Raw genomic sequence first — 27957 nt, forward strand, 5'->3', positions numbered from 1 at the left:
TTGAAGTCACTGCTAAAGCTTGAATAAGAAAGAAAGAAATAGAGAATTGTACAATGATGTATGAATCAGATTAATAGCCACTCAAAAAATACATTGGAAAAAATCTTAACTAAATCACGTCACAGTGAGTGTCCAGATCTATGAATTACACTTTTCACGTCTTCCCCATGAGGGGCCTGGCTGTGAATCCACCACATGGCCTGAGAGCTGAAAATTCTTAACCGCACAGGCTTCTACCAAAAAATAGATAAAAAAAGGCACTGAAAAAGTCTCCTCCGCGAGACTCTGAACTTGTTTCACCTGACTGTGTCAAATCAGCTTAGACTGTGGGGTAACTCGCTCCCAGCTCACTGTTGCTATGCCGCATAAAGTCTCACTCACTTGGCTCGCAGCCTGTTGTTTCAGCAGGCAACAGACTTGGATGGGAAAGCCATGTTAGTGCCGGCCGTGGCAGCGCTCTGCCTCCGGCATGCTGCATTATCAATCTGGGTCGCCCTGTGTGACCCTTATTACATTCACAAAATGGTTTTGCATCTGTGCAACTGTACAAGTGGTTTCGTGTGCGTTTCTTTTTCTAGATGTTTCTCTGCAGTGGCAGAGATGAGAGAAGCAGCGAGAAATGGGAAAAAATAAAACATGTGGGAGGGGGGAATTTGATTACAAAAAAAAAAAAAGGAGTAGCATTCAAGGCAAATACAGAAAACGGAATTTATTTAGCACTTACTGTTAGCGACAGAGCTACTCATATTTGATGTTCGTCTGTGTTTTTACGGTCTGACAATGAAACGCGTCTCCGACCAGAATGTGTGCTAAGAGCTTCCGGCTCCTCTCACGCTATCCATCTCTGCAAATCCCCAGGCTCTCGAACTTTTGGCTGTCTAAACCTTCACCTGAAGACGGGGATGAGACCTGAGCTCTCCTACCTGCCAAAACAGTCGCTATCCACTGAGCCCTGACAATGGGGAAACAATAAAATAATAATAAGAAAAGGATATTGAATCCTCCCAGAATCCCACTAATATCATCAACTCCTCCTTGTTATGTTCGTGCAAAGGCAGCATGATGGTGAACTCAAGAGGACATTTAGGCTGTGACTGGGACTGGCAACATCTCTTTCACACACACTTACACACACACACACACACACACACACACACACACACATATTTATGTATTGTAGGGTCCCTCTCCCAACCCAGATGAAAGCGCAGCCTGCGGAGTGCACCGTTTCCCAGGATGCACGCTGACAGCACCTGACACTCCTGCCCACAAGGCTGCCTATCAAGAATAACAAGATGACACGTTGAATGCCCTCAACCGAGCTGAGGAGGGGCCTCTGCCATACTAAGTCACAAGCTATCGCTCGCTCTCAATGCAATCACAAAAAAATATATAAACGTATATGTGTGCCTCTATATTAGCCCGAGAGGAACTGTACGTTAGCTGCCATATTATACTGTATATTCTATAGGCTAATGCGGGAATATTTGAATGTACACTAGTAGTAAAGTAGCTTACGCAGGGTATGACTATGTGTATATATGTCTACTTGCAGATTATGCAGCATCGCCTCACACTTCATCATGTGACGGCACCAGCTGGGTTTCCACCCACAAACTAAACACATGCAGGTTACACTTAAAACGCCCGAGTGTGTCTCTCTGCCCATGAGGACTGACAGCCTGTCCAGGGAGCCTCTGACCCGTCGCACGCCGAGATGGGCTCCGGCCCGCTCACAACCCTGAACGGGGCGAGCTCCATCTGTCAAATGGATGGACGGGCGCATCGTTTTTTTTTAACATTACATTTGGCGTTAAAGACAAGCTAATCAATAGTGGTACAACGGATCATAGAACTCGCGGTTCGGATCGAATCACGGATCAGAGTCACGGATCGGATCAGCACAAAAGAAAAAAGGGAGCAAATATACTATTCTATTTTTGCCGCTCAAACTAATTGCAGAACATTGATGGTTTATATTGGCAGATACAGATCCCTTTGTTGTTTGATTATAGCAGCTGGTCCACAAGGATCCAGAGTTTTTTTTTGCCACTGTCCCAAAAATCATTTCAACTGCTCTGAAGTCAGTTAAACAATAAAACATTCTAAATATTATCCTTTTACTTTGCTGTAGTAATTAACAGTGTTTTTTTTCTTCATAAAAACACAGCATTCAAATTATAAGGAAAGAAAAGATTATATGTTTGATTAAAACAAATCTTGTCATTTTTGTAGTTTTAATGATGTATCATAAGCTGCTTAGAGCTAGTGTTCGAAAGTTGAACAACTCGTAATTCATCTCTACCACCTTTTACGAGATTACATTGAAAACCTCATGACGTTATAATTTACCTTCGCTCAATACTCATTTTCACTGAACAGAGCCTGAACACTTAAAAATGTAACCAAACTTAACCTTTGTTTGTTAGCAGTTAGCGGTGCTGCTAACATTGCCAGCTCTCCTCCGGTCAATTTCAACAGGGATTGCTTGTTTACAATGTAACATTATCAGAGATCAGCAACTAGAAAAGCGTAAATTATATCCTGAGCGCATATTTTACTGAATTTCGTGGTTAACAATTGTGAGTAAAACTTTATTTCACACTGTGATGGTTAACGTTAAACTGTGCAATTAATCCGCGGTTCACATGTGTGCCGAACCGCAAGGGGGGATCCGTACGTATCACGGATCGACAGTGGTCCGTTACACCACTACTAATCAATACGTGATTAAACGCCAGCGAAACCCTTTGACTGACAAGTGATCACCGGGAAGCGCAGTGATAAAAAAACACCAGGGTGATGGACGCAAACACATGCAGCAGATCAGCATTTTGATTCCCAGCTGAAATGGAAATGTTGGCGCGAGCAGCAGCAGATTTCTGAGTGCTTGATCCGTCATGGCATTTGGAACAGAGATACATAATCCGCACAGACGCATTATGCCGTGGATGTAAACAATGTCTTCTAACGTGCTAATTGGCCGGTCCTCGCTGGTCGCTTCTTCTTGGCCCGCCTGAACTCTGTGGGAAGGAAGTGCCAGCGGGAGACAATGATCAGTGTGTCTCTTTCGGTCATGATCAGAGACTTCTGTTATTCTCGGTAATGAGCCCTTTGGTTTGCTTATTGTGCTCCTGCTTCTCTCCTTGTTCTTTCACAATCTCTCCCCTCATCTCTCATTTGTCTCCCCATCCCTCTCTCTCTCTCTCTCACAGTGTTAACAATCAATGTCTGAGTTGCTTCACTGCGCCATGATGAAGATAATTAGTCAAACTGTTACACCCGTCATATGACTGCTGGCTATACTGTATGAGAAATAAGCATGAAAACACCAGTAACACTTATAATTACTCAGTAGTCACCAATGAAAGGAAGAAACCAATTAAAACAGGACAGGTGGCCAGTGGAAAAAGCAAAATCCAATACTGCGTAGCTTGAAAGATTATAATTCATCATTTTGACAATGTTTTCATTTGCTTTTCTTTTCAAGAGTTTGATGATTAGCTTAGCATAACGACTAGAAGCAGAGGTACTCGCATACTCGTCTACTGGCAATGGGAAAGGAGTCTATTGCCTATTTTTAGCAAAATATCAGTCAGCTTTTGAACTTCAAAAAGAGAGCCGGGCTAACAGTTTCCCCCCAGCTCCCAGTCTTTATGCTAGGCTAATCGCCTCCTGGCTCCAGCTCAAAACTGAATGCATTGACATGAGATTGATTTTGATCTTCTCATTTCAGTTTTGTAAAAAAAGAAGCTTACTTTAATCCAGATGTTAAACATGCCATTAGTTAGGGCTGGATCCACCACGATATGCAAAATCTTTCATTTTGTGTTAATTTTGATGGTCCCTGTGAACAAAAAGCGGCAGTGTCTCCGAGCTATAGAAGACCTCTCAGCAATATGGCCTTGGTCCGTTTGTCCCTTTGACATGCAATCGGAAGCTCCAGCGGGAGGAGGAATGCTCCATAACCGGCAGCAGCGTCTCCTCTTCTGGCCAGGAGCAGAGCTTTGCCTCGCTGCCGCCGGTTGTGGAGCATTCCTCTTCCCGCCGGAGCTTCCGATTGCATGTCAAAGGCGGCGGCCAAAAGCCGGATCTGGGTCTGTCCGCGGCGGGCTGGTCGCTTTGCTGGAATCTGAGCTGTAGGAGTTTCTGGTGAACCTGCGTGATTACGTCTGATTTCGCCAGAATCGGTCCCGGTGGCACCGGTGACAAGCATTAAGAATAACTATATAGAAATAGGCAACCTTCTCGCTGATGCGCTTGTCTACTAATGTAGGTCATATAGAGGCATCAGTATTAAAATTAGTTTTAGAATCAGTTAAAAGTTCCTGACAGTAACCTTAAGTGATAAAAAAGCAGTGCATATGTCAGGCAATGATACCTCATAACACATGCACTAGTTAGCTGGTTAATACCCAGTGTAGCAGGGTTAGCTAATGCTAGGACATATGGATGTAAAAACCAAAAAAAACCTCCTTTATTTTAATAAGTGAACTACTGAGTAGAACACAGTGCACACAAAACATCTGGCCTGCCATGAACGACCTCCACCACCGCAGGATGGCCTCTGTGCTCTACATTCTGTGGGCCGTAGGCCTGCCTGATGACGGTGGATGCGTGGGTGGAGGAATAGGTTCAGACAGACCAATACTGTACAGGGATCACAGGGTGGCTTGGAGTGAAGGACTCCAACCCTGTGGGGGGAATTCGCCTTTTCAGATCCTGTTTCATGACATAGCCTCCACAGATAACCGCCCCCCCCACCCCTACCCCCCACCCCCCGCGCTTACTCCTCCGTCCCAATCTCTCAAGGCGTCAGCCCGGGCAGCACTTGCACATTTCACAACAGATTAATTCAGCTGAACACCACCCCTGCAGAGAGCTGAGTAACGCTCTCCATAGACCCCCTTCTCCCTCCTCCCCCTTACCCGTTCCTACTCCCGGCTTGGCAGTATGTTCATCTCCAACCCGCTCCTCACTCTCTCCTCATTGATTCAAGTCATTCCCTGTTCCTCAAACTCCCTCAGCTCCCCCCCCCCCCCCCCCCTCTGCTGCAGGAATCCCCGCAGTCATTCGCATGCCACAAAAGTAGCACCGGTCGTAACACATGTGTGTTCTGTATGCGCACAGGGAGCAATTTGATGGAAATATTCCCCCATTCAGGAGAATTGTGCAAATCAGCTGAGCATGGCTGGGTTTAATAAGGCATAAGGAATATGTTTTTTTTTTTTTTTGTGGTGCCCCTGGAGTGGCACATGCACAGGTTCTCCAACAGATTTGCATGAGAAAAGTTTGATTTGTTGCAAGCAAATCAGTTATATAGACTCACTTAGTTTTGTTTCTTCCCCTATATTAGTAAATGGCAGAGTTGGATTGGTTCTAATTATGTGGGTTTTTCCATTATGATTTAAATAAAGTCATGTATGGTATGAGGTACAACCCTTAGTTGACCTTCAAGGGCAGAGAATCAAGCGTATTCATATTCACGTGACAGCTAATGACGTTTGCGTATTAATTTACGGCCGCAGATCAAATGGGAAGCCATAGAAATTGCTTCCTCGGTACAGTAGACCATAAGTCTGACAAGGCATCCATTGTCTAGTGACAGGCTGCCGGAGAGAACAGGTAGAACACACAGCATTAGCTCCATCCTCAAGGCGTGCCGGAAACGTTTTCCCCCACACTGGATGCTCTGCCTGTCAGGTTGCATTAAACCTCTTCTTTTCTTCTTTTTCAGAGAATATTCTTCTTTATTTTGCCTCTGTGAAATGGGATTTGAGGAAAGTCGCTGCTGCTCTCATAGACAGAGATTATTCTCTCGCTCATCAGGGACTTCCAAAGCGTCCTCAGACCCCTCGGCAGCCGCTCCGGGCTCGGAGCTGCAGACGCAGGCAACCAGGCACCGAAGAAAGAAAAAAAAAACCTCCTCCTGAGTTCATGTCGAAGGCTTTCGTGGATAAAAGCAGCTGTTTCTCCCTTTCATGCTATCCCAGGCAGCTCCCTAAGCCCCTACACATGGGAGAATAGAAGAACTCCCCCCTGCCAAATACAGAACATTTACTGTCTCCATAAGCCCACTGAAGTTTGAATCTCAGGAAAAAAATGGGAGCTGTGACATAAAAAAAAGTGTGACTTTATTTCAGGCAAATCGGCAAATGTTGATGGTACACTTTTAGATGGTTCTGGCTTCTATCGTCTCATGTATATCCTCAGCAGTTTTGGGGCCTTTTCTTTTTTTTTTCCTCCAGTCAGATTTTAATCTCTGTCTTCATTTTTTACCAGAATATGTGAATCCTGCACCTCCACGGAAACGTCACAACCATGGCTACAAGCAGAGAGAAGTTGAATTTGTTCTATAATTTATTTAGCAAAAATTGGAAACAATGGAATCTATACATTTCCACAAGCATTACCAATGTTGGGAAAAAAAATGGAGGCTCTATGTGCTGTATAGACAGAACTATTTTAATTTTTACAACCTCACATATAGCCTCTCCTGTCCTCTTCTCAATGCACTGTGCTCAGCAGCCTGCGGTTCAGTCAAAGTTTCACAGAATTTTTGTCACGTGACTGTTGGTCTCAGGCGAGTCAATCATGGCCTGCTAGTTGCGCTGAAGAGTGCAGAATTTCTTTTACAGGATCTGGCTAAAGCAAAATGTTTATTTGGGCCAAGGTTTTAAAGACATTTGATGAAATATCACAATTGTAAGCGTTTGACGGAAGCGTTCCTCACACATGATGTGTTCAAGGACCGTGGATGAAAAGCTTCTGAAAAGCTTCTGAGTAGGATGAACGGTGTAGTTTTGACAGTTGTTTAAAGCAGTGAGTCGCGACCTTTGCTTTTATTTTGAAGGGGATTTTTTATGCAGCAGAGTTATTCACACTCCTAAACAGTATTTGGCGTTAATGCCTTGTAATACTAATACACACCCGCCATTTCACAGTATAGAAGAACTGTGAAATTTTGTTTTCATGCTAATTGAGCAAAACGCAAGTAGGACACCGACTACATGAGATGTGGATTTTCTTACATTGAGGACAAAAGAGGACAAAAACCTCAGTGTGTTTTGTGCAGCGAGGTTCTGGCACAAGAAAGCATGAAGGCTTCAAAACTGAAGCGGCATTTGTTGATCAATCCGCAGCGGATAAACTGAAAACTAACCCTCTGTCAAATGACACTATGAGTAGGTGAATTGAAGACATGTCGGATGACATCAAACAACAGACCACAGCTCGAATTAAGGCAAGCGGTCATTCTGCATTACAAAAGGACAAATCTACAGACAAACAAATCAGTTTTACTGGTTTACGTGAAACATGTGGGACGGGGACTGACGGGAACAAGAGAGCTCCCTACTTCTACGACTGCAGAGGACATTTTCAGCTCAGGTTCAAACTGCACCATCTTTTCATTAAATACATTTGAGAAGTTGAACATTTGGGTCGCGCTTGTCATTAAAAAGAAGGCGCCTGTGTAGAATAATCTTGGCAAGTTAGTTGTAATTAAAAAAAAAAAAAAGATCATTACCATTTTTCATTTTGCCTGGATTACAAGACTTCGTATGCTTGACAATCCTGATAGGTTTTCTTTCATGCTAAAGTACCACTTCTTAATCTTTACAGATATAGATGTAGCGTTTTTGGTCATTCCATTATATTATTCTGACCTCATTTTCATTAATAACACATGCAGGCCTGGAAACTCGGCTCTGCTGATTACTGAGAGTGAGATTTGTCAATGAAGTTCCATCACCCCAAGCCAATTAAGATGAAGTATTGCTCACTTTGCACTATCAACTTGTCATGCCCTCTCGTGTCCATGCGGCGTTTAATCAATTATGGCGCCGGCACGATCAGAAATTAAGCGGTGTCCTGAATCGGTGCTGCGGCAAAACTGGATGGATTATTCGTGTGAGCTTTACAGCATGTCCGTGTGTCAACTGTGTTGTTAACGCGCATCAGCCGCCGCTTATATACGAGACTGCTCTCCGGAGGCGGTTTGTCACTCAACGAGCTGCAAAGTTGTATCGTTTGTCTGTGAGCAGTTGGTATATGCCGCCGTACTGCACAAACTGCATCTGGAAAAAAAATGGAAAACACAAAATGATGAAAAATAAGAGACATATGGCTGTCTTAGCAACAAGCGGTGCGTGGTTTGACAAAATGTTCTTCAGCGAGTTTCTCGGAGTGATTAAACACAGCTTTTTGGAATCCCGCTGAGAGACAAATCCAGCAGGCATTAAATCAGCTGGCCCGCTTTCAGTCTGATGTTTATAGATCCAAACTCTTGCTCACCTCTCTTTGTGCAGTAATGGTGAGTCTGAGAGTCAGCCATGAGTAATTGACTGAATGTGCGCACAGTCTCCTGAGTGGCTCAACTTCGGCGGGGTGGCTAGTTGTCATGCAGGCGAGCCGGTCCCTTGCTGCTTCCCATCAATGCTAAAGAAAATGAAAGCCGGCACTGCGAGATAATGCAATTTTCCTCTGACTGGAAAAACACTGATGCAAATTTGAATGCCTTTTAGGAAAATAGCTTTAACTGACACAAAGTAAACTCAGACTTTCATAATATAATATATATATAGAATAATGAGGACAAACGCTGTGTGAGAACTGACGGGGCTCGTCCCTTACCTGTTTCAATAAGAGACAGTGTCACACTCGCAGGACTGCAGTGTTAGAGAAGACTTGGAAAGGGATTCATGAGTGGCCAAACAATTTATCCAAGTTCCACAGAACCAAGATGAGGACAATATTAATATATGCTTGTATGGATGCCAGTGCATCAACAGGACATTACTGCTAGCGAAGACATTTTTCTTCTATTGCCATGCTAGCAACTCTTGGGAAGCTACAGACTCTCAGAAAATTGGCAAAAAAAAATGCAAATTACTGTGCGTTTCCATCCATTACTGTTTAGCAAGTATTAGGAGTTGGTCAATTGAGATAAGCAGCTGGTGATGTAAATTCTCCATTCGGCTGCCAATAAACCATTGCAGAAGAAGACGACGCAACAAGATTAAATGCAATTAAAAAAGCGCCAGTCAAACCAAGGCTGCAACCTCCAGGTCTGAAAAGTGAAGCCAATGTGGAGCGGCCTTAAACTCGCATTCTCTCGAATGGCCATTAGGGGGCGACTCCTCTGCTGTAAAAAGAAGTCTGATTGTATGTAGAAGTCTATGAGAAAATGACTCTACTTCTCTCTTGATTTATTACCTCAGTAAACATTGTAAACATGAGTTTATGGTCTCAATCGCTAGTTTCAAGTATTCTTCAATACAGCATGATGTTCATTTTGTAGATTATGGTTCATTTAGAGTCAAATAGATGACAAAGCAGGGTACTGGCTACCTTGTGATTGACGCTGCCGTTGTCCAGTCTGGGAGTTGTCCGTGTTTTCATCTTAACATTTTTACCCTTTCATAGTGTGTTTTCAGTTCATGAAAATTAATTGTAACTTTTTTGCTCATCTAAAAATGTCTTATTCAGCGCTCAGTTGTTCTTAGCTCTATCCTCTCGTGTCACTTCTGGTTGTAAAAAATACAAGATTGAAACTGCCAAAAACCAAGATGGTGAGGACCAAAAAACAAGATGGCGACGGCCCAAAACCAAGATGGCAATGGCCAAAAAGGCAAACTCACAGCTTCAAAATGGTAGTACACAAACCAATGGGTGAGGTCACAGTGACTATGTCCACTGCTTATATTCACACTACATTCTATGGTTGAACCTCAAACGGCGGTAAACAATGTAGATGTATGAAATATGGCCTCATGTTTCTTTCATGTATTAATTTGAGCAAGCGTACAGTCTCATCGCTCCACACAAAGCTGATGTTGTTGTCACTTTAGTGAAGCGGAAGCTTGCGCAACATTTAAATCACATGCTTCATGCATGTCATGATTTATTTGCCAAGTCTCTTTCAATTTCATTATGCCACATGTTTGTTTTTTTAAATCAATAAACCAACCTTTTCAGCCCTGTCAAGCACAAAAATCTTTTTGCAATATTCTGAGCTTTTCTCAAATTTCAGAATATACTGTACACATTCACATTCCCGTCAAGATGAAGTGTAATTATTTCGGTGAACCCTTGGTCTTTCATGTAGTGCTACAATCAGATACAATTTTCAAATTTGCCTGCTTTTCAGCTGTGTTCCAGATGCAGTTGGGTCAGGCCATTGAGAAGCTCATATTGTGTTTTCTCATCTTTCTCATCATTAGTCTAAACTCTGGCAATGAAATTTAGTTAAGCCTGTTCTGATTACAGAAAAAGTGCAGGACGGCAAGCACTAATTATCAAACACAAATGCAACACGGTCAGAAGGTAGTAACAATAAAAAGAGGTGTGAACTTTCAATGTATACATTTATCAAAAAGCTGTTCAAATTCAAGGTTTGTCATGTTGGTGTTTTCAAAACAAAAGCTCCCAAAAACAAAAGTTATTCTTTTAACTAAAACTTCTAAAAGAATCCAAAATTTGATGTCAACATTTTGCAGAAAGTATCTAAATCTAATGAAATGGACTAAAAGATAACACTGAAGTTATATTGACAGAAACTGTTTGACATTATCCTGCCAAGACTGTGATCAACAAGTCGGCTTTTCATTAAGGGGGAGACACATTTTATGCCTCTGTGGGTAATCTATAAGTACATTTGGCGTTTTCTTCCTGCCCATTACATGCAGAGTTAAGTCATTACTGAGGAAAAAACTCATTAGTTATGAAGAAAAATTTAACCATCCAGAAAAATCCCATCAGCGGGATAATTAACTGTTTTCTCATTGACGCCAGATGAAACAGAGTAACAAGCGTGCTAATGGATGCCTTCGCCGAACCGGTCCACACATGGCATGCAGATTTGTGCCAAATTCAGAACAATCGTGCCGTAAACAACAATAACACTGTACTGACAACAGTGAGGTTTCATGGGATATTTTTTATCCAACCTTATATGAAATAAAACATCACACCAGCATCTTGATATGTGTTCGAATGTTGATAATTATTAAAAATAAACAGCTAATATGAGCTGCTGCACCAAAATATGGATGCAAAACACACCGGCACTGCATGTTAGACTTAACCATGGAATAACAAAAGGTGCATTTTTATATTTTTTAAAGGGCGATAGAAATATTTGAAGACCAACCACGAACGGAAGTTTAAATTTCCGGGTCACAACACCTCCATCACCCCGGGCTCTCTAATTACAGGCTGTCAAAAGTGAGTCCCTCAAACAACACAACAGTGGAGGAGAGTTGGCAGCAGTTTCGTCACATCCGTCAGAGAGCACATTAAATCAGGTCCGGAGGGTATTCCAGTTAATCAAGCAGCACTTAATAGAGTTTTTTTTTTTTTTTGCAGGGCTGAAACATTAAGGTATGGAGAATGAAGATATCTGCAGGGCGAGTATAATAAGACTCTAATTATATTCTCAAAAAGCCACCAACCTACTATCATTGTGCAGATTCATTTTTTAGGCAGGGATTAGAACTGCATCATTTTGTTAAATATGTTTTTGTTTTTTTAAAGCTTCAATGGATTCCTTATTGTGGAAGAGGTATCATGCCAGTTACTGAGAGTGTGCCGGACAAAGCCAAATATGTTTTCCTCAAAACGTAATTCACAATGCAGTTCCTTTGTTTGGTAACATCATTTTTAGGAGGTAAGGCAAGGCAGTAGGTAGTATAACATTGTCTGTTTTTCTTCTTTATTTTCAAATCCTAATCCTGCAAATAATCCCCATATTTAATGCATCAATCTGATTATGCCTTTTTTTATGCAACTGTAATGGAATAATGTACCTTTTTTGTAACCTAATTACTTACTGCTGTTCCATGTATTCAGTTTCCTTAAACCTGACCACAGCTGATCAATACACCCTCAAATTTGCAGGCAAGGCAGTTTCCTTGACTTTGGACATTTATATCTCCACATTGGCTGAGCCGATTCTCACCATTTAGACTGCATCCACCTCCAGGGTAGCCCCTACCAATCACTTACCATGTCAGTTTGTCAAGAGACACCCGTGCCCTCGGGAACATAGGGATGATCCCCTCTGGAGCAATATGTTGCCAGAGTGATTCTTCACTCTGAATGCACTAAAAGAGGACACCAGGCACCTGTAACAATCTATTTTGGTAAACGAGCCAGAAAGTGAGGATCATTTGTATCACTTTTATCAGATGGGACTTTTTTAATGTTCTTGTCTTGTTAAAGGGCAACTGCATTCATCAAAACCTGTACCAACACACATTTTCTTCATGGGGGCCCCATTCTAGTTTACCAGCTAATTTCACAGAAACTTCAGCCAGAAAAACTAATAAGTCAGATCAGCCAGAGAAAGGCTTTGTTGGAATATAAACCTGCAGACAATGGAAACTAGAGGGAAAACTCACATCCGTGATGCCATCAGGGTAAAATGTTCAAAGGTACTGTACAGCGGGATACAAGTGACAGAGAGCAACACGGACACTGTGGAGACAGTGCTATGTTTTGAAATACTGCAATAAGACTTTGAATAAAGTTGAGGATATTTGAACTTTGAGAAGCTCAAGCCTTTTTTGATAAAATCATTTTCCCAAACTTTCTCAAGAGTTGGTGGTTTGTTTTGTAGGACATTTGTCCATTCTCACAAAGTTTATACACAACAGTGTTGGACAGTAGATACTTATTTTGTTAATGTGTCACAGTAAGTTTAAAAATGTAATAACAGTAATTACATGACATTTTAATAAAGCTGCGTTATTGAGGTCATTTTGGGTGTTGTGTTCAATGAGTAAATTCAACGAGTTCTTTGAGACCATAGCAAGAACATTGCTCAGACTGATTATTCAATTTTGAGTGAACCGGGAATGAAATTCCACAGCTTGAACTTCCTGTGTGCCCTCAGATAACGATTCAATTGCTGTTTTACTCCTGAACTATATCCTGGGATCATCAGCCTGTAAAGCTGTGGTGTATGCGACAACTGAACAAATGACACTCATCGTTTTAGCTTTTCACCCTTAGAGGCTCTGTTGGTGAAGGAGGTACAAAGCAAACCTCTATGATCTTGAGTTTAGCTCTCCGCTAACACCCCTCTTTGGGGCGAGCTTGTGCTTTCTTTATTAAATCTTCTTTTACACGAGCTGTGAGATTTTAAGAGCTCAAAGGAAAATCAAAATAAGATCTGGGTTAGTATTAATTAAAATGACACTACAAAGCGTTATCGTGGTAATAAGAGCCTTATCCACGGCTCCGGCTCTGTAGTCTTGTAATATGAAATGGACCTCGGAGCTTTGGAGGAGCTCATGCACAGATACTGTATATACTGTTCGGGCTTACTTCATTAAACTTTACCATAGGTATTGACTCGCTTATCTAAATTTACAAAAAGAAAAGAAAAAAAACAAACACATCCAGGCTCTGGTATGGTTGCATGCATCCAGTTATAGGTCAGAGATGAAGGTTACTAACCAGGGTACTCTTGTATTCAATTCCAGCTAGCAAGCATATGTTAAATGCAATAAGCGAATGTAAAAAGGAAAGAGGGGACCAGGCGACCCCAATCACAACAATTCTGCAGATAAATCCAGAAATTACATTCAATGACACGCAAGAGCCGCTCATACAGTTTAAGTGTCACTTATGAGTGATTTAAGGCAATCTGCAGAAAATGGAAAAACGCCTGTTTGATTTCAAATCACAATGCTATAATCTGACTGAATTTGGAGTTTAAATGCAACATGGAAATGTGACTTCCCAATATACTTTTACATTTAATTTTGAATGGCATATTTCCCCACAAGAACGTAAAGCTCAGAGTGAGAGAAAACTGTCGTGCAGGTCGCTGTGGTACACCTGACAGCGTGACATCACCCACTGTAGGCTTTAATATGTATATGTCTAATATTTCTGTGATTCTAAAACCACTTAGTGAGGTTTAGGACAGGTCTCGTGGTAGGGCTTGAAATAAAAAAAATCACTTAAGTACAGGAAAGACGTCATAAACATCACTAACTTAACTTCAAAATCACTCAACACTTAATGGCGATTTCAAGGTCGTGGATTATGGTAATGATGAAATCTCAAGAGCACGCATCTCCTCATGAACGGGCGGCATTCCTCCGGCTGAAACATGCAATTCATGACGCATTTGTCTGGTTGAGAGAGCATTCAAATTGGAACACTTCGAACCAAACCTCAAAGACGAAAGTAAGAGAGTTTCAGGATGAGGATAAGAAAAAGTTGAGTCCGAATGAGGGTTTATTTTTTGTATCTTCAATGCCAATGATTGCTTCATTCCTTCTTCCTACAGTATCTGCACAGGGCAATAGTATGGTTATGGTTAGAGAAAGGTGGTGATTGCGGCAAATTAAGTTTAGCAACAATTGGGGTAGGTTGAAAATAAGCAAACAATTATTGCAGCTGCAAACTCCGGTCTCCAACGAGAAAGTTCGAAACACTACTCGCCAACCTGACTTTCAAAATGACTATGGGCACACCATTTCCTACATTGGCACTGAACATATTACAATTGTGAGGTGCTGAGTTGTCCAATATGAACATAATTCCTGGGGATACTGAGATGGACGGGGAACCAGTGGCCAGGGAAAACAAAGTCCGAAAAAGGATTATGTACGCCAATTAAATTCAGAAAATTCTAATTACTTTTATGGCTAGAATGTTAGACTTCAAATCTTGTGCCCCAAAAACATCTGTCACATTTGTCATCTGCAACAGGGAGTGAAACCAACTCCTCATGCATTAATATAATTTGTTAAAGAAGACAGAGGAATATGTTCAACCCTATCAAGAAACAACAAAATGTATTTTCCCTATTCTTTCACAGATCGGAGCGCTGGCTAAGTGTTTGTATTGTTCCCCTGTAAACTGTTATGAGTTGCTCTCACAGAAATAAAGAGGCCAATAAACACGCGCAGCCCTGTGGTTGAGAAAGTTGAACAGTGTAGAATAATCAGGTCTCTAACGAGAAAATGTCTCGCAGCGGGGAAAAAAATAAAAGTGACAATGGTATCATGACAAGCCGCTGTGAAAATGGAAATGGCAGAGAAACCCAACAGAGACGAGATATTGCTCCAGATAGGGGAGCTACAATTAAACTTAATGAACATGAAAAACTGGTTTTCAGTTCGCTCTGCTGCAGAAAATGATAAATGATGGATTTCAAAATAGGCGAGGAAAAGGGAATTTCTTACAGTCGCTGTAGGAAAGACAAAAGAGGATCTTGTGAAATTAAAAAGAACCTCAATTGCCTCCTTATTTAACTCTGAGGAGATTCTTTTTTTTTTGAGTAAAAAAGCTCAAATATTCGTTATTAGAGACTTCTTCTTTGACCGGTCTAGGAAGTTCTTCAACTGTCAGAAACAGCTCTATTTTCTCACAAACCTGGAAGCTTTTAGTTAAATCACCGTTGGATACAGCAACATCGGCTGTCTAGCGTTTCTATGACAACAGCTGCAATAACGGCAACAACCGTGGCTGAGGTTTTAACCCACTTTAGAATGAGAGCTGAAGTCAGATGTTATGTGTGTTTTGGCTTTCAGTCAGGCATTAAATGGGCCGTGGGATCGCCTCCGACACGTCAGTGGTGTTATATTTTGGTAACCCTTGACAAGTGACATCAGCGTGAGCAGCCTCAAGCATTAACTTGTCAGACAGAGTCAAATTGAGCATCATTCTTCCAAATCAACGTGCCAACGCACATGTTGGAGTCCAATCTCATTTTTTTTTTTTTTTTTTTTGTACAATCTCTCGGAGGCTCACAGTTCAACATAGCTTCAAACTGCTTGCAGAGACATTGTCTGATTCTTTATTATTGGTGAAAATAATATGCTTCCCCCTAACCCAAATTTCCTTTTATTCCACACCCAACTCATCAGAGGCGTGATAAAAATCATCTTAATAAGCGACACTAAAAATACTACGTATTCCATTTTTGACACAGGAAAAACAAAGTGCAGGGTATAGTAAACTCTCAAGCCAATTAGTTCTCCTCATGTTGCCTTTTGAGATAATTCAGTCACGTAACCATCTGAGCACAGGGGTATGCTAATCTCTCCACTGACAATCAATAAAACTTTTTTTTTTTTTCAAAGCTGACATGGAATAGATTTCTATACAGGACTAAGTAGTGTCTCTCCAGTAAAGGCAAGAAAAAAGCATACTGTAAGCCTTTAATCTGCCTGTAATAGGCTTCATGTTATCCATGCTTTCTGTAACCGGTGCTGTCAAACCATCGCTTCCTAGATGCAGTCCTATGTGGTAACTTTATGTTACTAAGCTTCTATTGAGAGAGATTAAAATAGAAATCAATCCTTTGACGCTGCTGCCTGGGTTTATAGATGACTTGCTCGTTTGCTTTGTTTCGACTGTTCCCCTGTGTTTCACCTCCCGGTTTCTCAGTAAAGACTTTGCTTTTGAACCTGATCCTTGTTTCCTGTGTCCATCTCTGTTCTACCAATTGTTTAGAAAATGGCAAAGGATTGAGAGCGGTGAATCTGCAACCTTGTAAACTGCATAAAAGATGTGCAAGAACTTCACAGGAAAAACAAGCTCGACAGGCGTAGCAACAGTAACAAAGCAAAGGCGCATTAGATATTACAAAAGCCACATTTCGTCCCACAAGTCTCTCTGCATCTTTCTCTCACCTTTTTATTTTTAGCTGTCTTGCAAAAGACACCAGCCTCAATGTGAACATCTAGCTAAGTTTAGAGCAGGAGAGTCAACACGGACAAAAATAAATGTGTGTTGGCTGCACGATTGCAATGTTTAGACAACAATCAGTAAATATATATTATGGCTGACTGCCTCATATGAAAATGAATCTATTTATTTTTTTGTATTTTGCCTCCGATGCTTCCAGGGTTTTCACTGAGCGCCACAGGACCACGAGAGGAGGAGGAGGAGGTGGTTCTGGATTGACACTGAAGCACTTGTCATTGTGTCATTATTTAATTCTGCTGCATTGTTGGTATACTGTATCCTCAACATAAAGCGGGACATCAGTCTTTCCACCGAGTCCAAGCGGGGCATTTTATGTCCCCGTGAGTCTTTTCTGCTGGATTAATGTGCGACTCTCTTGACCCTTTACGAGCTTTCGCTTGCTGCGAGGTGAGGGTCCTGGCAGTTTCAGCATTGTCGAGGTCATGGGTCGTCTTCATAAAGCCGCTCGGTCAATAATGTCACCGCGTATGCTGGTGAAAATGGCTGTAGCCCATTTGTATTCCACTGGCAGAGGGCGAGCGGCGTTTTCCTAATCACTAAATCACCAAGGCTATCAAGCCTCCGGAGCTGAACACCTCATGCTGACAGGGTGTGCTGATGGGCTCCAGGCCATGATAAATCTACTTTCCCAGGGTCTTCATATCACGCAGCTCATATCAATTTCACACTGTGTTGTTTGTTACCATTTGCAATCATTGGATTTCCATCATTACATTACACACGATTAGTTTACTAAACACACCGGATTAAAAAAAGAAGACAGGATTTTGATTTATTACATTGGTGTATTTGTGGTAATAATGTATAGATCTGGAAATGAAAACAGAATTAGAGGTCATACAGGATTTTCTCCTTAAATAGCAACTACCAGGGTTAAGCAAGCGCCATTTTTAAATGTTCTTGTTATGCAGTTTGCCAAATCCACATTAAGGTTTGTTTATGACACCACATCGACTAAATCTCCAACAGATCTATAATCTTATCCCATCCACATAGGAACTTTTTTTTTTTTTTTAACCAACTGCAGCTGTCATATCTTTCAGGTGCTTTATTCTATGATTCCAACTTCTCGTGACAGAGTCAATCAATTTGTATATATCATATCCTTGTTTTCTGTTTTAATCAGCGCTTTTAAAAAATACCAATGTATTGGGTTGCTGGGGGACCCCGATCAAAAAAAAAAAAAAAAAAGCTAAAAAGCTAAAGTAATCCGCCTCGGATCTTTGAAAAGAAGTCCGGCATATGACGTTTACACTAAAAGCATGCATAATAGTGTAAACGTCATATACCAGTGCGGCATGCACCCTGCTAATTCCACAGCTGATTGTGCAAAAAAAGAAAGAAAAAAAAGAAGAAAAAGAGCCAGGCTATACAGAGAATATCTTACAGCAGGATTCAGCGAGACCCCGAGGGTTCGCCTTATCTGAAATGTGCAAAGTGTGTTCGATGCTTTGAAAAATAAACTGCGAGAAGAGGAGAGGCTCCTCTTTCACGGTGACAGACAAATGTGCACCAAAAACATTCCCATCATTCTTGCCGTGCGGCCTCTGTGGGGATTATAACACCAATTGCATTCGACGACTGATACATGTGGTGCTGGATCCTGCTCCAACTGCTCCGCTCAGCGGCGCCCTTCAATGTGGCGATGACATTTCAATGCTTTCTAGTCTGACGCGTGGGGAATTGTTACCGAGTATTGATGGCTGAGGAGAAAATGATACGACCAAGATAAGACGAGATAGAGGGCGCCTCTCCATCTCGTCCCTGCAAAGTGTAGGTGTTTGCTGCAAATTAGAATGTGACGTGACTTGATTATGCACCCCGCCTGTTGAGACAGCTGTGTGTCTGCAGCGCCCAGCGGTTGTAATTCTGCATGCTCTCTCACCTGCTAATGAGGAGGATGGCGAACACGGTCCCTCCAGATACAGAGAGAGCCATGGCTGCCGGTGGAGTGGAGACGACCAGGTGGAGTTTATCTGCGATGGAAAAAAAAAAAGCACACTGAGGACAACAACAACGTGAAAATTTAGAGACGATGGTAGATTCAGGAAATATGGATTTTGCTCCTTTTGAAACCTAAGATGGTTTGATGCACTTCAGCATGGATGTAAGATAGTACCAGTGACTCCTACATCTTCCCCCCTTTTCAACCTGAATCGGTTGGCACACATCACAGATGGCCTGTGGCCCCCCCTGTATTTCTACAGTTCCACAAATATTGATGTTGCCAGCCAGGTAACGATGGTGTTATCGCTGCTCCTTGTTTGGTTGTTTTAGCTCGAGTACTGACTGTTCTCTCAGCAGCACAATGACCTCTTATTACAGACTTCACCAAAAGTCTGGCACTGCAAGCTCCAAAAGTAATAAAGCATATTACATTTCCTTCAAAGAGAGTTATCTTGTGTCTCTCTCTCTCTCTCTCTCTCTCTCGCTCTCTCTCTCTCTCTCTCTCTCTCTCTCTCTCTCTCTCTCTCTCTCTCTCTCTCCCATTTTTTAAGATGAAAGCGGACAGAAAACCTTCAGAGACCAGAATGAGACCCGACTAATGTGGACGGCAAGCTGGGCTGCGAAAATATTTAATGTGAAGTTGAAAGCGAACTTCTGTGGCTGTGGCGTAATAAAAGTGACTTTACAGTGGCGTGGGCTTGATATACAGTAAGACCCGTTGGTGGTCACGGTGCCTCTGTGGTTACATAATACGCAGTGTGTGGTTCTAAGACATGGCATCATCACTGACAACTGACAATGGACTTATCCACCAAGCCTATAATATCTTTATGTAATCATCGTATAGTCTAAGCTGCTTTGGACAGATGCAAACCACACAGTACGTTGTTTTGTTTTTCCAGCTCTGTAGTCAGAACTACATTTCCTGACATTAATTGTCAGGGCTACGGCTCTGCACACAGCTACAATTAGGATTCGTACTGAGCAACATTCTGTTTGTGCCTTTTGCTGCCAACTTTGTCACAGTCAAACAGACTGCAGTTAATAACATCCCTGAAGAAGTGCAGCACGAATGGTTAAAGATTTCAAACGCTGCAGATAAGCTCATTCAACAGCTGTGCATTATATAACATTTATTATATAATATATATATATATATATATATTGATAAAACCACAAAAGCAGCAGATAAGGAGCACTAAAACTAAGAAATGAACAGGAAGTCAGGCATCTGTCGTCCCCTTCAGTTTCTTGGTCAAATGCCTTCAGTTATGACAAAGTTTAGCATTAGCGTACAATTTATATATCTTTATTTTTTCCCCTTGTGAGAGCTTAGCATTGGATATAATCACTCATGTGAGGAAGCACGTAGGCTACGTGCCGTGCATGTTAGTCCAGAAAAGTTATGTGAACTCATTTGAACTCCTTTCAAATTCACAGCTGCTGCTGAAGCAATATGTTTGCAATGCTGTACATCAGCAAGAAAAAAAGAAAAAGAAAAAAAAAGGTCAATCATCATATTTCCACTGCGTCGGTTTCCTCGCTGACCTACCACTCACACAAAGACTGAGCAAATGACTGAGCGCGGCGCTCCACTTCCGCCCCAGAGTGCATCACTTCTGAGTGATCAAAGCTCGATGAAGGATGTCAAAAAAATAAATATGAATGTGTTACTTTTGGAAAATGGACCCCCACTGTAGACTGCCATTGTAAATGATTATACATGTAGCCTGGTAAAGCATTAAAAAGGACTCAATGACACCCACTTGCATGGAAGCAATTCAGTCAGTGCATTACAGTGCATAACCTGGCAACCCAGTCTCCTGTAATGACGCTCCCATACACCTAAACTGCACTCTCAACTACCTATTTTCTCCCGGATACTGGTTGCAGTTTTAAACAGTTTGTAACAAGTGGTGAACATTGTAAATTGAAACAAAACAAAAAACTACTTGGTTTAGCTGACAAAACTACTTGGTTACGCAGATTCATTCAATGCAAATGCTTGCCTGCCTCGTATATAGACAATAGTTTTGATAGAGTAAAAGGTTTCTAGTCTAAAACAATGGTATAAGATTTAAAAATACAAACCCATTGAAAAAGATGCAATGATATGTACAGTAGGCAATGTGGATTATTTTGATCTGCTGCTAGAGGCGTGCTTTTTGCAGTGAAAAGCAACCTGCAAACCGACAATTTGAATGCTTCGGTGCATAGATGGCAGCATCGCCCGTCACATATTGATCCAAATTAGCTTCAACTCCAGAGCAAGAATATGGAAAACTGCATGGGGGAAAATACGCAAATTAACAGAATCCATACAACCAGCTTGAGATCTGGACTCTGTGTACAAGTAAATGGGAAGACAAAAATAATGACAAAATTCCCTCCTCAAAGCTTCACTTGTCACAAAGTTTGTGACTGTCATCATAAAAATGATTAGACATATGATTGTTTGTGTATATGCCCCAGTTACTCCGTGAGAAGATCTGGTGGACAGTAAATGAGAAAAAAACAAAACCATCATTTATTTTTGGTTTTGTCTCTACCATGTGTAATTGAATGCATCTGTCACTGTCTGTGGATCATGTTTTGATCTATAAAGAAAGTAAATAAATTATGCACAGATTTCAGACAAGCCTTCCTGGTCTTATTTCACATTCGCAGTACACAACCTCGGACCACAGCCCCTTTGTAAACACATTTGGATGAGAAACCGTGCACATAAAAAGCTGGCTCTGGACTACGGCTGTTTTAACCTTAATCTTCAAAGCACCAAAATATTTGCTTACTTGTTATTTTAGGAGATGACGCAGGGATTTATCAGCGCCCCAAGGTTAGGCAGTGCTCCAAATAACGCACAGACATCTCCACTCTTCAGCCCATGTTTTTCTCTTAAATCTGATCTGGCATCAGCCTGAGCTCGGTGACCATCATGATGAAGAACACTCCAACGTGGGAGGACGGGTAACAGCCCTCAAAAGTGAAGCCTGTCTTTCAGCTGTGACTCCGACCGTTGGCAGTTTGATTTTAAGCTGACTTGAAAAGGGCAGTAGGAAATATAAAAAGATGTGTCAGGCAGAACTGAGTCATTCCATCTAATTCTCTGGCTTTTCTCTCCTTTAGTCGCTCTTCAAGGTACTTATCTTGGCATAGTGAATGAGTCAGTAGCATGTAACCTTTGTGGCCTCCGAGCTGCTAGCCAATACCCAAACCCACTCCTTCCCCCAGTTATTCTCATTTTTCCTTTCATTTTCAAGATAAGTTAGCAAACACCATTGTTTACGTGTGTAAACAAATAAGTGATGGCTAGCTAACCAGACGCCATACTTAGATGAGATACTAATGAATTTCTTTTTTCATGTTGTAGTGGCGTTCCATGCAGGAAAAGCTTTTTGTTGCCGTTCATTTCATGGTTTTGATGAAATACAAGCCAAAATGCGGCATGGATAATTTTGGCTAAGTAACCAAAGTGTAACCAGCTAAAAGCCACCAAAACAGAAAAAAGAAAATAATTTCCTGCTACAAACATGGTGTCTGGTTAGCTAGCCATCCTTGTATGCTACATGCTAACGTTATTTGTACAGCTAAAAGCTAGTGATGTTACAACGCAGCTGCATTTGTTTGCCGAAATATTTCAGCTAACGTTAGTTTACCATGATAAAAAAAAAAATTAAAGAATTACCCAATAAGTAAATATAGCTTCCCTCTTCCCCCTTTTCCTAATAGCTGCATAAAATGCACTAAGTAGTTTACTTTAGGTGAGTAGCAGTAGTGCTGCATAGCTGTGACAGGTCTTTTTCACAGCAGACAGTTTGACATGTTATAGCTGGAGAGGCACAGGTGTAATGGGTTGAATTAATGATGCCTGCAGTCCACTACAGTTTGGCCCTGCTGTTGAGGACGCTGCCTCACTAGCTTTACAGGGACACCATTAATGTTATTAGCTCCACAGGTACTATATTCTTGCTGTGACAAATCAAAAGTTTCGCTGTTAAAAAAGGCCTTATTACAGATTTATTAAAGCAAAAACATTGGAGTGGGTTCTTATTTATTTTTAATCAAAATGAGTGTATACATTTACAATTTGAATTCAGGCATTTAATAAAATGGCAGAACGTAAATGTTATGAATCATCTATAAGTAGCCTACTAATTAGGAAATTGTGTTCCTGGCTACATATTTTTCTATTGGCCTTGTTTGTCACCTTCAGTCCCGGGTTTCACAAATCCCTTGGGATGCACAAATCCAACTGAATCAGAAACGGTTTATTGTACACATACAAGGAATTTGGCTTGGTGATTTGTGCGTGACAATAAACATAGTGCAATAGTAAAATACATCATTTAAAAACAGAAAAACAGAAAATATATTTCCTATGCTGATTTTGACAGCTCAACTGAGGCAATTAGCTGATGCTGAGCATCAATCTGACAACAGTGCTCCTGTATAGGAGCCGTCTCTGACTTAACAAGTGATTGCTTTGGATATATTTTGAGCACATTATTATCTGGTCTCCTCTACCAGCATCGGCCCAGCCCCATCTCTGCTCTAACAGCTTTAGCTCCTCGAAGAAGAACCTAGAAACATACACGTCTGATGACATTTCAGCCAGTATGCTTCATACACACATGATATTAAAGCATTCTTCCTAGCACTCAAACTTCAATCCAGTTCAATTCTATTAGATTTCCTTCAAAATTCCACAAGTACATCGGAGTAAAAAATAATCGCTAATGTGAGAGTGATGGAATAGAGTAATGGAGTATTTCACTGTCTTGTAGACTATCTTCATAGAATATCTTCATGTCTGTCATCAAATGATCTTAGTGAGGTTTTAAATGTTGAGTCTTTAAGGTTCTTGCCACATGTCTAACCGACATTTCTTATTATGTAAAAGTGACTTTACTCTGAGTACTCCTCAGCACTCCCGACAGAGACCCTCTCAGTCTCTTTTTCTTCCTTGCTCGGTCTCTTCCTCTCCCTTTCTAACACACCAAGGCAATGTCTCTCAGAAACATTAGGGGCCCTGTGGACTTTGTCAAGGCGGAGGCCTCTCCTCCCGTTTCATCTGTAGGTTTAGAAGTCTTGATGCAGTGCTCTGAGTGACTTCTACTTCTCATCATCTCAGACATGTCTCTGGTGTCCATCACTCTGCATTATTATTGGGATGAGTCAGCAGTGTTGCCCCTCAAACATACTGTACGGGGAGGAGATCTGCAGGCGTGCAATTACAGCAGTGTTGAGGACGATGGGGAGGAGGGATCGGACGAGATGGAAAAGTCATAAAAATGGAGGTTATAATGATAAAGTAGGGATTGTGTTTAAAGGAATAGTTTTTGAGAAATACCCTTGGTGGTATTTGCCTTCTTGCCAAGAGTGATTGGAAGAATGTTACAGCTCTGATGTTCGTGTGGTAAATAGCTACAGCCAGGAGGTTAAGGGTCCACATGAAAAGCGCACTAATGAACACTTCGCAAACTTGTTTCTTTGAGCGCCCTTGGTTCCGGAAGTAAAAGTCCCATTCATTTTTCTGTTTCTGTTTTTTGTTACATAACAGTTGACACATTTCCGTAGCTCGAATGGACAGTGAAACTCTCCTGGTTTAATCATCAGCAGAAAGATCAACATCTACATTAGAAAATGTCTGATTCTTTGATTAAAAAATCAAAAGGAACACGCTTGTGTACCTAAACTCTTTGGGAGAGAGGTTAACTACCACTACCACGGCGCATTTCGGTAAGAGGGCGAGGTGGAGCTAAAGGTTACAATGTTGAGATTTACGACAGCAATCTGCATATAAGGTTTATATATATATATATATATATATATATATATATATATATATTATTTATTTTAATTTATGTCTGTAACTTACATAGCGCAACAAACATACATATCGTACACCAAACCATGAGGATTTTACTAAATCTAACCAAGTAGTTAAATTGTGTTTTTCTTTTGTTTTGTTTCAATTTAAACCGTTAATGTTATGTTTAAAACTGCAAACGTAATGTGGGACAAAAATAGTTTCCCTCGAAACATAATTGCGAATGCATTTTAGTTGTACGGGAATGTAATTTTGTAGGAAACAGGTTTGCTACAGTAAATCTGTCTTTTTTTTCTTTTTATAGAAACAGCGTCCAAGGCTCATGGGTATTGTAGTATAACATGACGGACAAAACTTTAGAGACAAAGTTAAAAAACGACAAAGTTAAGAAAGGAAAGACGGCACTCCAATCAGCGAAGACGCCCTTCTTCATCGTGTATTCTGGAAATCAAAACCTTGGTTGAAATGTACAAAAGTGCTTGAGCGTATCTGTTCCTTCTAGACCACACCTCTGGGCTTTGGCCACATTTCACATGTAATTACTAGCAATCCTTGGAAAAAAGAAGAAAAAAAAGAAAAGCCTGAGGGGAACCAGTTGATCTGAAGACACATCTGGACACTGTGACAGCTCGAGAATGGACAGTACCAGAAGGACTCGGGCCATCAGATTATATTAGCCATGACACATGACACTGTGCCACTGAGTCTAGGCAAGATCCGGTGAGACAAAAACCAAGAAAGCGACGCGACTGCTGGCCCGATGCACCTGCACCGCAAACTAACCTGAGTCTAGAAGTGCTTTGAGTTGATGAATTAAACATATCAGAAAGTGGGGTCACAAGGTCTGCCACCTGCCGTAAGGGACGTGCTCCAAATGGATGGTTCTTCCAGTGGAACAAGGCAACGCTCCCATTAAAGCTCGAAAGACCACAGAAAGCAGTCAATAAGCAGGTAGAAGAAGCAAACAAAGAGGAAGGAAAATCAATACAGAGAGAGACAACTAACGAGGAGGACAACGCTGTCACATGTCCAATGAGGCACCAGCCACTCCAGTCAATTTACTCTTTTTTACTTTAGTCTTTTTTTTTTTTTATTCTTCCATGTTGTCCATCTGATGGGAAGAGAGGGCTCTGACGTTTTGATGATAACAGAGAGCCTTCTCCTTTATCTCCACACATGTAAATCTCTCTCCTCTGCCTTTCTTCTTGTGCGCCAGCCGGCCTATCCACACATATGAATGGGCAGCTGGCAGTTTATACCCAGCGAGTGAACAAAAAAAAAAAATCTGCACCAATTAAGCGTGCCTTCACAATCTGTGCCCATTGTGCTGATTGCAGGCGCCGTCACTGAGGTAAATCTAGTTTGAGAAGATACGGAGGGGGGGGAGAGACTCGTCTCGAGGCATCACGGAGCATCGGTCGTGATTTTGATTAGGTTTTTTTTTTTTATCACAGTGGAACGCAGGCATCCCTGGGAGCATTGGTGTGTGTGTATATGTGTCGACTTGACAGCTTAACTGTCTATATCTGATGGAGAGCCGCTGGCTGAAGATTGGCCACAGTAGACGTCACCATTGATAAGAGCTACCTAAAAGAGGTTAGACTGGCTTGTGGATGTCTGCAGGCTGTGTGGTTTAACCCCGATTCATTCTGCATGCATGTCTCCGCATCAGCCTGAGGGTCTCCATTAAACTCAGCCCTGACCATCACCTTAATAACTGTCATCCTTAAGAAAATCACCCCTGTGCCCAATTAAAGGCTGCAACATTCAAATAGCTCAATGTTGCTCCTATTATAAACTGAGCTCAACCCCCCCCCCCCCCCCCCCCCCTCCCCAAAATAAATAAAAATAAATAATGAATGGCCCTGTGGGGAAATCAATCACAGAATAAAGTGTTAAGCAAAGACGTGTTAACCCTCTCGCCCTCGTTCACATCGAGAGAGTGAGCATCATGTATGCGCTGCTGCACCAACAACAGCTCACACAGGCAGACTTAATTGAAAGCAGCAGAATTTAGGAGAGAGGACACAGACACAGACACAGACACACACACACACACACACACACACACACACACACACACACACACACACACACACACACACACACACTCACACGGGCAAACCATGTTTGGCTGTTAAGTAACACCAATTCATGACTACGCACGAACCTTTTTCGAAAGGATTTTAGAATATTTCTGGATTTATTAATAATAATAATTAAAAAAAGTATCACCCCATACTTCAAAGTTGGAATCGTCAGACTTTTTTCCTGTCCAGCCTGTATTCGCTATTGAAAAGCGCGCTGGTGAGAAAAGGCGCACGAGAAGACAACGAACGTCTCCTCTCCAAAATTCGAGGCGCAGCAAACGCGAGCAGGTGCCATCCACCGTGTAAAACAAAATACAAAGAAAAGGAAAGTCAGCCAGGGTGATGGAGTTAGAATCCGAACTTTACCTGGAACTGCGGATCGCCGTGAGCACGTCACAGCTGTCAGCGCATCCTGGAAATAACAGTCCGTATGCCGTAAGACAATTTCCCGTCAGATCGGTGTGGTCGCAAACGTGATTTTCCATCTAGTTTTTGTCGGAGACGGCTACCTGCTGATCCGCGCATACACGTGCCCGCGCGAACAACTGGTAGTGCTCCGTCAGCAGATTCCCATTAACCACTGTGGGCTGGACGCGCCGCTGCGCAATGACGCACGCCGTGGACTCGCAGCTGATTTGGAGTCTCCAAAGCTGCCCGAGATGAATGTCCGACATGTCCGTCGTGATGGTGACGATGTCGGCTTTGCATCAATTGCTCTTCCATTACAGCATGAGGGTTTTGTGCCCCAACTATAACCACGGAGGAGCTTTTTAGAACCTCTTCACACGAGACAAAGAGACATTTAGTGAATACGCGCAGCAATCAAAGAGATCATACAGGGGAATGATGCATATTGGCACACTACACATGAAGTGTATTATCATTATGTCTCTATTTTGGTACCTTGACGAAATCACGTGACATTAAAAGCCTTTTGAACGCTTCACAGCAGCACTTGAAGCTATTACACTTTCTAATCAGCTTCACAGAGCGACAAACACGGGTCGCTCTGAAAGGACGCTTCGGGGCTACAAGTCAGGATGGAGGAGCTTTGTGCCAAGGTGTTCCCCTCTGATGGATGGAGCTCGACAACCCTCCCCGGGCCTCAGCTCTTTGCGCTGGGAACACTCTCGCCCAAAACACCTCAAGGGGCGCGAAGGGCGGTCAGTCAGGCAGCAGCTGATCCGATCTTAGCTCACGTGTGCCCGTAACCGTTGCCACTCGGTGCCGATGTGGTTGCATAGAGAGGGGCTCGGGCCATTCAGTTGAAGCATGCTTAAAGTGCAGATAAATAACCTCTGCCCCTGGATCTATTAAGCTTTCCCTTCCAGGGAGGCTGCATGCTCTCTAGCTGATCCC

General features: G+C 41.9%; 1 protein-coding gene across 1 annotated transcript in view; it reads right to left on the reverse strand.

Moving 5' to 3' along the window:
- LOC137884739 (gamma-aminobutyric acid receptor subunit pi) overlaps positions 1-27328 on the reverse strand; it is a 45923-nt gene extending 18595 nt beyond the window's left edge. The window contains exons 1-2 of the mRNA XM_068726725.1: positions 26965-27328; positions 18617-18707 (exon numbers count right to left, since the gene is read on the reverse strand). Of these exons, the coding sequence (XP_068582826.1) occupies positions 18617-18669 (53 nt within the window). The 5' untranslated portion in view covers positions 18670-18707; positions 26965-27328. The remainder of the gene's footprint in view (positions 1-18616; positions 18708-26964) is intronic.
- Between the last annotated feature and the right edge of the window lie 629 nt (positions 27329-27957).

Source organism: Cebidichthys violaceus, unplaced genomic scaffold (assembly GCF_023349555.1).
Source record: "Cebidichthys violaceus isolate CVI_PGR_0920_01 unplaced genomic scaffold, fCebVio1.0.p SCAF_10, whole genome shotgun sequence".
In the NCBI taxonomy this organism is placed as follows: Eukaryota; Metazoa; Chordata; class Actinopteri; order Perciformes; family Stichaeidae; genus Cebidichthys; species Cebidichthys violaceus.